At 36.6% G+C, this 15705-nt stretch overlaps 1 protein-coding gene across 5 annotated transcripts in view; it reads right to left on the bottom strand.

Moving 5' to 3' along the window:
- The window catches only part of NALCN (sodium leak channel, non-selective), a 237353-nt gene that overhangs the window by 76472 nt on the left and 145176 nt on the right, over positions 1-15705 (bottom strand). For all 5 annotated transcript variants that reach the window (XM_080575903.1, XM_080575902.1, XM_080575905.1 and 2 more), the window contains 2 exons: positions 15293-15430; positions 11762-11836 (listed from right to left, as the gene is read on the bottom strand). In XM_080575903.1, the coding sequence (XP_080432029.1) occupies positions 11762-11836; positions 15293-15430 (213 nt within the window). The remainder of the gene's footprint in view (positions 1-11761; positions 11837-15292; positions 15431-15705) is intronic.

The raw sequence follows: 15705 nt of genomic DNA, 5'->3' as shown, positions 1-15705 counted from the left end.
ATACCCATTCACAGATGGTTTGGGCTGCAGATAGCTGTGTACCTGTGCCTTGTTCTGAAACCTGAATTGTTTATGCTTTGGTTTTCATACTAAGGTGAAAGGGAGGATCAAGGACTCTTCCAAATCATTATTTTCTTTTCCTTAACAGAGTGCTTTTTAAAATGGATTGTGTTACAAAGAGCTATTTCCCTCCAAAAAAAGGAAAGTACTTTGCTTTTAACAAGCCATGCACGGTAGTTTGGCAGGCAGTTCACAGAATACCGGCTAGCTGGCATGTGAGCGTGTTCTGTGGGAAAGCAAGGTTCTGCATTGAGAACACAAGCCCTGCAGGGCCTTGGTTGGTTTATGTGCTTTCTTTTTAACAGAGGTGAAAATCATTGTTTTCTAGAGTTTTTTTACAGTATGTAACTGTATTTTCCAAATCCACATTAAGGAAACCTTTTAATTTTTGTATTGTTTCAAGAATCCCATTTCAATTATCCCTCATGCCAGACAATCTAGATTTCCTTCTCCTTCTGGAACCAAGCTTAGGAAGAACTTCTCAGCCTTACTCATTGTACCTCACCACACAGGCTTCATTTTGGCTGACAGTCATATTGTGACTTATCTTCTCTTTATGACCAATTCTGCTGAATAAATTACTTTTTTAGCCCTTACCTCTGTAAAGTTATCAGAGGGGTTTAATTATGAAGATTTATTGACAAAAACATAAGCAAAGACCAATGCAAAAATATTTATTCTTAGAAGTTCACAGGGAAAAGTTAAAGGAAAATAAGCAGGGGACTGAGTTCAGGTTGGTTTCTTCATTTGTTCTATAGACAATCATACAGAAAGACAGCAGCAGGAGTGTCTAGCAGAAGCTATAAAAATAGCATGTATTTTCACTAGCGAGAAAACCAATGTGCTGTTTCAGTTGTTAGAACTGCTTTACATAGAGATGATGAGTATCTGGAGGGCAAAAGCATATGGAAACCAAATTCCATATCTTAGTATCTAGGAACAGTTACAAAGCAAACAAAACCTAGAAAGGTTTAAACACACTGATAAACTGTCTCAGCAAACATCGTGTGCTTCATCAAAACAAAAGTTATCATGTGATTCAGGTCAGTGGCAGTACCCTGGCTTTTTCTTCCTGTTCATTTGACTTCAACAGAAAAACAACAAAAATAACTCAAGCCTGAAAATGAGTTAAAATTCGTAAGTCTTCCCCAGCACTGACAGTAGAAACATGCTATATGTGAGACAGAGAAAAGCACACTAACGGAAGACTAAGTTGCAGAATGGACTTCTGTGTTTAGCTCTGGGAAAGATCAGCGTACTGCTCATTTTTATCTCTTTGCCAGTGTGACTCCCATACTGGAAACCTGGTTTGTGTGAAAGCTTTTTCTCACATCACAAACTTCAGCAATAAGTACATGCTTTGGACACAGAAACACTGAGCATCAAATATCAGTAGGAAGTTTTGTCCAAAAGAGAGCAGTGATCATTCGCAGAGCAACAGCCAAGTTCAAAAAGGAGAGAAACCTTGAAAGACTGCAAAGAAACCAGTACTGCATTTGTGAATTTTTGGAGGCTCTCTTAATAAAGAGATGGCTGTTTTGCAAATTTTCAATGATGGAGGGATGGATAAATCTCTTTGACAATGAATGGGGAGAAGTGAATACAGGCAGATGTGAACATATGAACTAATGTAAACAAAAGACTATCCTTATTGCATCTAGATATGAAAGAAAAAGAAATGGCCGGTGAAAAAATCAGAACCATAACAACGATGGTGCTGAGCATATTGACAAGAAGAATGAAGTATCATAGGAAATAAAATAAATAAATAAGTAAATAAATCCCAGAATCCTGGTACTGATGTAGCAACACAAGCTAATGTGTCAGTGCAGGGAAAATAAGATGGCTATCCTCAACATTATTGGTGGTACAATTAGAGCTTTATTCTCTGGGGAAGCAATTATTTGTGTCTTTAAGATCAAATATAACTAAAAAAACTTAGTGGGATACATTAAGACCCATGAGAGCCACATTTCTGACATATTCCCATGGCAAATGGTGAATATCTGGTTTCACACAGTCCATCCTGTCTTTTTTTTCTGTGGATACCTTTTGCTCTTCAGCTAAATAAGGTCCATATTTCCTGTGCCCATCAAGATGGAAGTTGGGAAACTCTGCAAAGATCGTATTGGATTCTTGTAACACACCTTTAGAAAACTAACTGAAGTGCCAAAGCCAGGAACCCGTTACTTTATGAACCTAAGTTCACAAACTACTAACTCTTTCTCTGCTGCGAATGGAGAGAGATACGCAGCTTTAAATGTTGATTTTTGTGCTTCTTTCTTTCTATTAACGTGTGAGTGCCTAACCTAAATTAGGATCCCAACCAAGGAACTTCTGTAAGATGCTTAACATTACACATGGTGATTTTGGGCCTCAGTAATATAAAAGCACCCATACTATTAAATGTCAATGAAACACGGTTCCCAAAGTTGGAGATTCATGTCATTAAACTTTATCCATTGGAAGTCAGACACTGCCTAATTAGTTGTCTAGACTCCCTCTGTAATAAATAGAAAAAGTGAGCACCCATTTTGGAAGGTATGAATCATTTCTCAGAGGGTGACTATGACTACAGGGGAAGCAGAGATGACTAGTTTAGACTAATGTCTAACTTTTTGCATGGCTAACAAGGTAACATGAATTCTGTCCTCTGACATTTTAGAAAATTGCAACCTTTTTCTAAAAGAATAAGAATTTGTTCTCTTGGTACATAATTGTTCTAAAACTTGAGGATAGTAGCTTCTAAAATTCTGAGTGTTGGATAAACTACAAAAGCATGAAAATGTTTTGTTATGCTGCTTACTGCATAAGCATAGAGAATTCTAAGGATTTATTTATTTATTTATTCAGTGTATATTAGAATAGAATAGAATAGAATAGAATAGAATAGAATAGAATAGAATAGAATAGAATAGAATAGAATAGAATAGAATAGAATAGAATAGGTTTCAGTTGGAAGAGACCTACAAAGATCAAATATCAGAGTACTCTGGGGCCGATCCGAAGTTAAAACATATCGTCAAGAGCATTATCCAAAAGCCTCTGTAAGACAGGTAGGCACATCAACCACCTCTTTAGGAAGCCTGTCCCAATGTCTGACTGTTCTCTTGGTAAAGAAGTTTATCCAAGTCTAGTCTGAAGCTCCTCTGGTACAGCTTTGAGCCATTCCCAAGTGTCTTGCCACTAGATGCCAGGGAGAAAAGACGAGTACCTCCCTCTCCACTCCCCTTCTTCAGGAAGTTGTAGAGAGCAATGAGGTCGCCTCTCGACCTCTTTTCCTCAAAACTAGACAAACCCAGTGTCCTCAGCTTCTCCTGAGGAGAAGATATGCTGTTACTTCTGTCTCAAAAATAAATGCATCTTTTTAAGTGCACTACATTATTATTTTTTCATTCTTTGGAGATTCCTTTTACAGAAATTCAAAACATGTATTTAATTGATTTAAGTGAGATATGAAAAGCCCAGACATTGGAAATATTTTTATCTGCATAAAAATAATAACTGTGAAATCAACAACTAGTGGGGTCCTGCAGCGCTCAACTTTAAGGCCAGTTCTCTTTAATGTATTCATAATTGACATGGACGCAGAACTTGAAGGTATACTAAGTAATTTTGCATATGGCTCTAAATTGGGAGGAATGGTTGACTCTGTCAAGGGTAGAGAGGCCTTGCAGAGAGATCTTGACAAACTGAAGGGCTGGACAATCACCAATAATACAAAGTTTAACAAGAGCAGGTGCTGCAACTGGGAAGGGGCAACCCTGAATACGTACAAGACTGAGGGACGAGAGGCTGGAGAGCAACACTGCAGAAAGGGATCTTGGTGTTTTGGCTGATGGCAAGTTGAATATGAGCCATCAGTGTGCCCTGGCAGCTAGGAGGGCCAACCACATCCTGGGGAGCATCAGGCACGACACTGCTAGCTGGTTGAGGGAAGGGATTGTCCCGCTCTGCTCTGCACTGGTGCAGTCTCACCTCAAGAACTGTGTACAGTTTTGGGTGCCACAATATAAGAAAGACATAAAGCTGTTAGAGAGTGTCCAAAGGAGGGCCAGCAAAGATGGTGAAGGGCCTACAGGGGAAGATGTACAAGAAGCGGCTGAGCTCACTTAGTTTGTTCAGTGCAGAGCAGGCCGAGGGGAGGCCTCATGGCGGCCTGCAGCTCCCTCACAAGGGGAGCGGAGGGGCAGGCGCTGAGCTCTGCTCTCTGGGGACAGCGACAGGACCCGAGGGAACGGCATGGAGCTGGGACAGGGGAGGGTCAGGCTGGCTATCAGAAAAAGGTTCTGCACCCAGAGGGTGGTTGGGCACTGGTACAGGCTCCCCAGGGAAGAGGTCATGGCACCGAGCCTGCCAGAGTTCCAGAAGAATTTGGACAATGCTCTGGGACTCACTGTCTGATTTTTGGGTGGTCCTGTGCAGAGGCAGGAGCTGGACTTGATGATCCGTGTGGGTCCCTTCCAACTCAGCATAGTCTATGATTCTTTGAACTGATTGCATGAGAACTTAAGATCAAAGGTATACATTTTGCTTTTTCTCTCCAGCTTACAGACAAACAAAACTGAAAACTATAGCAATCACAGAAAGGAAAATTTATATTTGTTCTTGGGATGTAAGTTGGAATTCTCTGGCATGTGAGTGCTGCTATTAGTTGAATAAAAATTACAACTCTACAAGTAACTAAGTTCCAGTAACCCTCTTAAAATCAACAAGATGCTATGGTGATCAGAATCCTATAACACTGAAAAAATACTTTATCCTACTTAGTATAAATCTTTGATTTGAGTCTTTTATTTTAATTAATTCTACTTTAGAGAATAATGTAGAAGGACTAAGCACAATTTTTTGAAGACTAACTTACCTTGTCTTCACTGATATTAACCAAAATTTTATGTATGCATTCTGCACGAAAAGTGATCGGTATCAAAATCGTTTTTAAAATATTGTCCCCAGAAATATCTTGTATATGTTCAGTAAACACCAGGTACTCTTCTTTTACATAGTAAGAAGCCAAAATTTTCATTATAAATCAGGGATTTTCTAACCTTAGTACCAAGCAGAATAGTGAAGAAACAGAAGTAACTGCTTAGTGAGAAAAAAAAGAAGTGTTAATTGCTCTGTTTCCCTAACAACAAAACTAGAAAAAAATCAAAGGAAAACCAAGGCAGATTTTAAGACCAAATGGATTAACACCTAAAACTTTTCCTCCTTTATTTTTTTTTTCCCTTTTGTTTATTTTTAAAGACATCTGTACCCTGCTGGTGCTGTAGTTCTGCACAATCAGGTGGTAATGGATTCTAGTACCAGTACCACCCTACTCCCTATGCCCCCATCACTACCACCACCACAAAAGACAACAAGGAGTACTATGGAACCAGATGCCATCATCGAATGGATGGTACCCAAGTCTTGATTAACTTTATTCTGCTACAATTGCTCCTTCTTATCAAACAGAGTACCTAACGGTTTCCTTCTTGTCTTTCACTATGAAAGTGCTGTCAAGAATACTGATGCTTCTTGAACTGTTTCATTTTGGAAAGCTTCTAAGCATTTTAAAACCTGACCCTAAGTCACTGATGTCAAATTGAGTTGTTCAGACATTAACTGTTGCCAAAAACAAGAATCTATCACAAAAGACAAAACAAGCAAAGAAGCTATCTTTATCTCCAGGCTTCTCTGTTTATGAAAGTTTCTGTTTTCAACATCAAAGAGTTAACACTGGGATTTTAAAAAAGAGAAACTAAACATAGCAAACATCTGCTGTTTTTAAAAGCACAGAGGCCAAATAATGTATTTCTAAAGGCAGGATTTCTTAAGAATATATACTATATGTATATACTTATACACATCTCTGCATCCTCCTGCATATACTGCTTAGATATGGATTCAGGGGAAAAAAAAAAAACTTGTATGAATTTTATGGTGTGGAGCAGAATGGGAGGGAAAGGAGTATGTATATTTGGCAAGTACCTTCACTGGTGAGAATAAGAATTTCATTAAATTGGAAGAAAAATGTCCTTACTGCATATTCCTATTAACTCCTCCAAGAATTTCTGTTGCTAGGTAGTAACGCATGTATTGAGAAAATATTTTTAGTAATGAATGCAATCTGTACTCATGTTTTAAATGCTCACAAGAGAGCAAAGACAGCACATGTGTGATGGTATGACAGAAATCTGACCTTCCCTAAGGGAATATTCCTTTGAAGCAGCAGGACTACACTTATGTATGACTTCGGTAATTGAAAGTGGATGGATATTCCTGTCTGACTTGAGGGGCCTAGGCACCAGAGGGACTTTGTTCTCCTCCTCTCCATGTATGAAAACCCAGATGTTGTCAAATTATATATGAACCTAAAGATGACACTTCAGCTTTGATTCTCTAGTTCTAAAATAGGGACACAACAATCTCGTCTGATATAAGCCTTAAGGTGAACCCTTCAAAGTTAGTAAGGTAGGCAGGGGTTGTTATCAGAAGCATAAAGCATATCAAGAAAATTTTATCTTCTAATACTGTTGAAATTACATATATTTTACTGTGGAGCTCCAGAAAATAGGATTACAGAAGTAGGATAACATGGCCAAGGAAGAACTGCTTACATTCAGAGATGCTTGAGAGGCTTGCTCTTTCCCTTGTGGAAATACAACACACTTAAATGGTGCATTGTTTTAACCATCACTGAGCTCTATGGCTTTAGTTCTTCATTGTGCTACCTGCAAATTGCTTCTGAAATCCCGTTCAGATTGTGGAAAATTAGAGGCTTAAAAATGACTGCACTGGGTCGGATCAAAGGTCCACCTCACCAGTGTCCAGTCTCTGACACGACCAGCAGAAGATGTCTAGGAAATGAGTATAAGAACAGATCAAATACAGATCAGTTATGCTTCCTGCATATTCTCTCAGCTTTGACAACCTCTGGGGCTCAACCCTGAAATCAGTAAATGTGTGGAAAATATGATGGGAAAAGTTAACAGAGCTGTTGTGAAGGAAAGTCATGCTTCACAATCTGTTAAGAGTTCTTTGAAGTAGTCTAACAACACCTGGATTATAACTCACACTATGCAGCTGAATATCCAGAAAGAAAAGTCCAAAAATTGGCTTTCAAAGAAATCCTTTCAGCTTCTTAAATTTTAAGCAACAGTTTATGGACAGGGGGCAGAAGAAAAGAATAAAAGGGGAGGAAAGCAAGATTGTAGCTGATAGATTTCTTGTTCCTTAGATCCTTGTCATCCGCATAACTCATGATAACACTGAACACCACAGAAGAGGGCATTACTGGAGAATGAGCAGGATCAACCTCATATCTGAAGATGAGCAAACGTGTTAGGGTCAGTCTGTATTGCAGTAAAGGATCAAGTTTATTGTACAGACAGCTAGTGAACATGAGCTATTGTACAAGCCCTTTTCACTTGACATGAGCTATCAAGGCAGACAAAGCCAAGATGAGACATGTGGCAGGGGATGGGAGACATATTGTGAATGAAACACAGAGCTGTAAGAATACAAAGAATGATTCTGTTCCTAAACCAACTGAATGGCATATTGGAAAAATAGATTCTATTCCTATGTACACCTGTGAAGCTAAGTAAATCACTTAAATCAATCTTTTACAAGTGTTATTTTTGGTCTAGATACTTATGAAGGGCATCATAGAAAGTCAGGAAGGCGATTAATAGTTTTGTCTTCACAGCAAAGCTTGAATACTGTGCAATAAATAATACACACCACACATTGTACAATAAAGAGAAAAAATATCAGCTAGTTGCTTGTTAAAGTGAGTTGTATGTGTTCTTTGTCCTATATGAGGTTAGACTTTTGGAAAGAATATTATATAATGATCTAATTGAAAACTGAATCATGATGTATATCCTTAAATAAATTGAGGATATAAATTCACACAGGTACATTTAATTCTAAAAGTTTACTAGCTTTTAATTACATTATTTTACATTCCTACTTATAATCTCCTACTTGTGTAATGTATTCTTTGCTTGGATTTATTCTTATGTAAACACATTTACTGAACCAACACGAATACCAAGTGTTTATATATCACTTTACATTTTAGAGTACATTGCAAATATTAGCTAATTAGTCCCTTCTCAATAATCTGAAAGATAAGTAATAATATTTCTGTTATCAAGATCAAGAAAACGAATTAAGTTATAATTAAGAAGTACACATCCCAAAGGGATTATTAGCTAGGTGTCATATTCTCCCTTCTTCCTTGAAAATCCAAATACTTCATCATTTGAAAATGCCCCCAAGTTTAACAGCCATTAAATGTAGAGAAAAAAATGCAAACATGAGGACAGAAATACTTTTGAGAGCATTATAGTTTCACCATTTTTAACAAATCAATGTCTTTTACATTAACAGTTTGAATGATTGATTTATCCCTTGGCACCATTCAGCTTTGAATTATAGATGTCAAAAAACTTCCTTTGCAGTGATACAGATCTGTTTCCTTATAGAAATGGTCTTGGTTAAAACATAACAATTACCTCACAATCTTCCTTCTTCTTATAGTTCATTTTTAGTGGAGAATTCAAAATATCATTGAATTAAAAACTCTTCCTGCTTTATCTTCTGAGATAAGACAACCAATATTTCAGTATAATAGTGCACAGTCACTATCAGCACTGAGCCTGTGATACCATCGCATTTACCCCACAGGAAACCTTTTCTCTTCTAGTCACTTAGTCAGGTGTGCAATCATTCCAATAATTCCCCATGATTCAGCTCCAAGAACCAATCTCTTACTTTCTTTCACCTTAAGCATTTTTAAACCGTACAACACTTTTCATATGAATTTGTTTGGATAAAACACCAGAAGAGAATATATTCAGTAGTATTGAGCAATAGTCTTTGAAGAGAGGCTACTGTTTAAAGCAATATTTTAAAGCATAAGTACAAGGGAATCACTGTCAGCCAACCTGGATACATTTATACATCAAAATGGTGTATAACAAATGCATCATTATGCCAGAGTCAAACAAACTGGCATGTTCAATGGCAAAGTGCAATCCTTTTCCTTAAATACTGGCTTGGTCATGGGAATAAAATGTACTGTCAGTGAAGTGATGGTGTCACACTGCATGACAGCTAGAAAGTTTGGCAGCTAGAAGGTCTGCTCACTTGGGCATCTGTTTTGCTATGGCCCAGCATCCAACTTGTGTAGTTTTGCTGCTGCCACTCTCAAAGTTATGAAATTTGGGGACTTTTTTCAATAATTATATTTACGTCTTTTAATTGAGTATGGTCTACTTATACTCTACGGTTATTATGGAGACAGGGTTCCTACCTGGCTCAGATTTCAGGTTAACACAGTGGCAAGCACTGCAAGTGGTGCTGCTTCCACAGACATGGCCAAACATTGCTCATTGATGGGAAGTAAAGAATAATTTTTCCCCTCTTTGCTTCTATGTGTCCTTTGCTTGTTTTTTCCTCCTTTTTCCCTTTGATTAAATTATCCTTATCTCAACCCATTATTATTATTATTATTTAATTTCCATCATACTTTCTTCTCCCCCTCATCTTTTGAGGAGGGGAAGTGAGAGAGCAGTTGTCGAGTTTAGCTGCCCAGCTGGGTAAAACCACCACAGCCTCTCATCATTGCTTTTTGTTCACCAGTTCCAGAGGGGTGCACCTAAAACACAGTCATGTTGCTGTCATCTCATAAGCAAATGTGTAGATTTTAAAAGTGGTTTATGAATCAAAGAAGCTAAGTTTCACAGGAAAGCTACAGGATTTTACGTCTCAAGCTGTTCACTTCAGAAAGTTGATTTGTGCTCCTAATTCATGCAGACATTATGAAAATTTTCCTGTAAGATTATCAGTATGATATCACATTGCTTATCATATATCTGAGTCATTTTCATTTCAGATCATTTTACCTCTTGAGACTGGTAAGGAGCAAAATGAGTAAACTTGATTTGGTCTATTCAATTTGCATACTCAAGATTGTCTGGCCATCCCAGAATCAACTATAAGATCTCTCATTTCACATATGTGAGCTGATTAACTGATATCCAGTATTTATATTTCTTTGTGCCCAAAAATGCCTGCTCTTTTAACTCACTGCATTTGCAGTATACACTGATATTTAATACTGCAGCAGCAAATGCCGTAATGGTTTTTAGATTGAGTTCTATAAAGAAGATCTTAAAGGGCCTATATTTTTATTTTGTAGTGCCCTGAATATTAAAATTTTGGGAAGGAATAGTAGTTTGACACATTACTATCATTCAGTGAGCATACATGAAACATACAATCCTTAAATCCACATTTAACATTCTTACACAAATGGGAAATTTATAGAAAATAAGCACAACCGATACAAACATAATAAATGAAGAAATGCATAACTTCAGTTTTAAAACTAAAAGAGAAATAATATGGATGGAAAAATAAGGGAAAGTTAATCTGTCGCATTAGCTCCAGTGCAAAATAAGTAAATCATCTGGGAGATTATTTTTCAAGGATTAAAGGAATAAAATTCTACACAAATTGCTGATGCACATTAAAGAAAAACAAAACCAACAAATGATGGGTAAAAGAAGGCTAAAACCCAAATATTTCAAAAGCACTTTTGACATATTAAGCTCTCAGTATGGTATCTCACACATGAAATAGGCAAATGCTTATGATTTTGCATCCCTGCACAAATAAAAACATACGCGTGTATTTATGTAAAACATAGAGACACCTTCCTCTCTGGTGATTTTCCCACAAGGTCAGAATGGCCAACATGAACCCTCTAGTTATATTTGTTTTATCTGATTTTCATTCTGGGGTTCAAACCCGTAACAGTGGCTTCTAGGTAATCTTGATCCTCAAATCTGGAGAATCAAGAAGCAAGGCAACTTTGACAAGTGTCTTTAGGACTCACCCAACACATTCAATGTAGGCCCCTCTATCACTTCTTGTCTGTTGACTCTTGCCAGTACTCTCACCTGCAGCAGTTCCACAGTATGCTCATATATTGTCATATGGCTCACAGCATTTTAACATTTGAGGCCTAAAGTCAGGGAGATTGTCTGCCTTGCTGTAAATCAAGTATTTTTACTTAATTTTACTTACAAAAGGCAATGGGAACTACATCTTACAAAAGTTTACCCTCTGCAGAAGTGGGTCCATGGTGCTTCATATCCTACTGATGACAGATGTGGTAAAGGGGAAACACTGTATTTTTGCCTTTTTTTTTCATAGTGCAGTGCAAATACAGACCTATAACTACTTAGGCTGTAATACAGTAGTCACGTGGTAGAGCCTTTGTGAACACAAAAATAAGCTAAACAACATTTTGTTTATCAGCAAGTAGATTATAAGCAAAAAGATTACCTAGCTATGATTTTTACATTATTTCAAATATACGACAATCTGTGAGGTTGGAGCTAGATGATCTTTAAGTTCCCTTTCAACCAGAGCCATTCAACGATGGCTATTTTCTAAATCTTCTAATTTAGAAGAAATTTTCTAAGCTATTTTCTAAATCTTTTTTTTTTTTTTTAATAATCTCTTAATTTCTACCTTATATTGTGTGATGGTCAACTATCCATCAAAGTACGGCTATTCTTTTCAACATCTACTGTTTTCTTCATACTCATGAAATGTCTCACATCTTTTGCCGTAAGAACAACAGTAGAGAAATGTTTTATTGAAAATACTTTCAAGCACAGAAAAAACATGTTCTTACTTGTTTAAGTTTCTTCAGATCTTCATCAAGTTCCAAGTTGTCCAGAATAACAGCAACAAACAAACTGAGTAGAATCTACAAAACAATTACAAATTATTTTTTAAAGCTTGCCTTATATTTCTCAAGAAATACTATTAAATACAATGGAAAAGTGAGGGTGCTATTGATGTAGAAGGGGGTACTGCCTTTGACATTTGTTGAACTAATATCGCTTGCCTATATATGCCTGCTAGTCATTTTGTAAGTAGTAAATTGTTTCTGGCATGTTTGACTTGCTTAATGCTCACAATGTCTCTGTGCAAAGTAGCTAACTGCACTTGGAAAGAAAAGTAAAATTATTTGAGTGCATCAGGAGCCACAGTGTTGGAAACACATGCATTTTCAATTAGTGTCCATTAAATATTGTGTAGATATGCCTTTAGGAAGAAGAATCACAGAAAAAGAAAGTATGTGTATATCAGATGATATTTTCCTTGCGTAGAGGCAGTGACTAGAGGCCAAAGAAGGGGAAAATTTCACTGATATAGCTGTGAAGGAGACCGAACAGGCGGAGAATGGATATAGGTGAGGGAGGATACCTCCATTCAGCATCTCTCTTCAGATGACATGTCTTAAAGCAGAAAATGCATATAGATGTAGCTTTACAGCTACTGCAAAGGTTTTAATCTCTGAGGATCAAGGCAACTATTTACAAACATATTGAGCTTCTACAGGCAAACACCAATTTCCTAGAGATATCAGTAAGAATTTCATCTCTTTTACAGGAGTTACAGGCCTAAAATATTTCTTTGGTTTTGAACCACTGACTGACAACCAGAGCAGACAATTGTATCTGTTCACAACTGTTGAAGTTTGCTGTCATTCAAGCACACTGGAAAGAAGACAAAGAAAGGACTCTCACTCATAAATTTATAAAATGCCAGTCTTCAAAAAAGGGATTTTTTTTTTTTTTTAATAGTGAACTGTCTTTAGCAATATTTAGAATTTCCTGCATCTTTTAGAAAAGACACATTAAATATGCCACATACTTAACCAGGACTTCAAACTGTTTTCGATGATCTGATTACTGTGAACTGTGAAAGTTAAGATGGCCTTCAGAATGCAAAACACGACACAGTTCTGAAAAAATACTTAATCTGTGGCACAAAGCACTTTGATTCCCAATTGCTAATGAACGGTTTTGCTATCATTCTGTCAGGATTTTACAGTATGGTGTTTTTCTTCTTCAGATACTTTACACAGCCTATGATACTCTAGTACCTGCAGCTCAGAGAATAGTAGTTAAGGAAATATTGTTCCACACGAAAAAGAAATACAGTACTCAGTAAATATATCACCGCTTACAGCATTGCTGCTTCATGCACAGATTTGTATCAAGGCATGAAGACTTTCATTAACTCCGTTTTCACTTTCTTCAACAAGAACCTAAGACCACGTACCACAAAAGAAAAGTTAAAAGCAAACTTATTATTTGTTTAACTTCCTCCAACGCCATCTCAACTAATAACAGTCTTGACTTCCAAGAGAGGTTTTTTTTTTTGAGCTTTTCAACTTTTCTTTGCTTTCTCATGTGAAACCTATTCATTTCTTTCCAAAGCTCTACAGTCTGTTTTGCCAAATGCCTGCAATTATCACTTCTCAATTCTAATCCTCCCCCTTCTTCTGGCTGGTGAAAGTTATTTCTCCATTTGACTTCATTTTTGTTTTTCACTTAGGGCTGTTTATTCTTAGATCTCTTCTTTTTGGTTTCAGGAGCAGTCCAACTGTTTTCATGCTACTTTACCAATTCCACGATATTTTCTTTCTTTAAGCTTCTTTTGCCTCTAGACAACTTTGTCCTACATAGCTTTTCTCTTCCAAGGTCTGAGGAAAATCTTAGAACTGAAGCTAACAACTTCATAAGGCCAGGTAGTTTTACAAAGTTTTCTTAAAAAATAGTTTCTTCATCCATATAAAATTTGCACAGGTGAATGAGAAGTATACACTTATAGAGCAAAGCAAGGACTGCTTACTTAAACTGTGAATGCCCTGGAAAAGGAGTGAAGGACGGTGTACAGACAGGTGATTTAGCTCCTAGTAAAATAAGTAGTTTGAGTAAACAAATGTAGGAATCCCAGAAAATTCTTTCAAAACATAACACATAATGCAGAATACTAAAAATTTCTTACAGCTAAGTTACTTTTAAATTAAGATGTGAATTTTTAGCACAGAGGCCACCTGGCACTACTTTATTACTTGTTTAATGCTTATCTAAGAGGAAAAAAAAAACAAAACAAAAAAACAGATTCCAGTTCACACTTGAAAAAAAAGCAGTAAGATTCTCTAACCAGCAACTTTTTTAAAATTCATGACCAAAATCCTCTTCCTTTTTGCTTTTTTTCCCCACTTCCCATGGAGTTTTAAGGATTTCTTTGGCATAAGAAGTTGCTTTTCCAGACCCAATACTCCTAAAAGTGTAAGTTCCATGTAACTGCTGACAATGTACCTTTGCTCAGATTATATTTTAATTTGGTTAAGCAGCTCTAAGAGAATTGAATGCCCTTTACTGCCACTTATTGAGGATTTAAACCCATGTGAAGAAATCTCCTGCACCCACAATTACAGTCTGATCAGTCAGTCATTATGAGTGAAGTGGAACAAACAATAAAGTAAAAATGTAACAGGAAACTGATGGAGATTGTATAAATACAGTTAGCACCTCACCTAAGTAGGCAACTGAGCAAAAAAAAAAAAATGAAGAAAATGAAAATATGAATAAGTGCATCAAAAACTGCAGTGAATGCAAAATACAAAATGAACAAAAGTAGGAGTGAAATAAAAGTGGATAAAATGGTTATTCCCCCGATTGTGGTATTTTCTCTGTGTTGGTATTCAAAATATGGTGCCAAGCCCGTATTGATATAGGATTTCCAAAACCATGTTTTCCATACCATTTTCTCTACTGAAAAATGTAATCATCTCATTTGAAATGCATACAAAAAAACCATCTTTTTATATATAATCCCCATTTTCATATACATGCAGGAACTGCTTCATTAATTCTCATCCTTTTATTGCCTGATATACTATATCACATATTTTCCATGCATTGATTTTGCATCAGACAACAGGAAAGCACTGCTTTATAGTTAGGAGTTTGCATCCTAAGGCTTAACAATTCTGACTTTAATTATAGCTGCAAAGAAACCGCAATGGAAATTGAGAAGACCATTTCAACATGATAAATAAAAGTGCTTGCTTCACTCTGCAATCATCAGAGCTGTGAAGGCACAAGACAGTTAACAATTATATTATTAGTCTACCAGTGTGACTTGGATCTTAGGAAGAACAACTCACACCAGAACAAAGGCTCCCCACTTATGCCACATGGCTGAAGGGTGAATTCTACTACATCAAAGAACTAAAACAAAAGCCCCCTATGCTGAAAATAAGCATCACAATTAGTTTTAACTAGATGAGAAAAGCATTGAATAGTTATGAGAGTAATTCAAAACAAAGAAAAGCACAGTGCATTTGCAAGTCAAAACTTACCAGTGTAGCAAAAAGATGATATAGTATAAAATAAATGGCAACTACTGGTGCCCACATATGTCCTACAGCATTCAGTGTCTGATCCATGACATCTACCCATCCTTCCTGTGTGAGAATCTGAAACATCGACATGAATGCCTGCAAGAAAAAAAATCACATAAATATTAAAAATTCATTAACTATATTAATATGTTTTTATAGACACATTCCTCAAGTTGATTTAACAGAGCAAAACATTTCCTTTTTTTTTTTTTTTTTTAAATCTTAATAAATTAGTGTATTTCAATGTGTAAAGTCAGGTGAAATGTTATTTCAGAGCACAAGCAGAAATAAATAGCTTAACCTCTGACTGCACTGTAATCTGCAATTTGTAAGTATAGTCTTGCCTCCATTAGCCCATATAAATACCTTTT

Source organism: Anser brachyrhynchus (genome assembly GCF_964034855.1).
Source record: "Anser brachyrhynchus genome assembly, chromosome: 1".
Classification (NCBI taxonomy): Eukaryota; Metazoa; Chordata; class Aves; order Anseriformes; family Anatidae; genus Anser; species Anser brachyrhynchus.
This window is presented reverse-complemented; position numbering and strand designations above follow the sequence as displayed.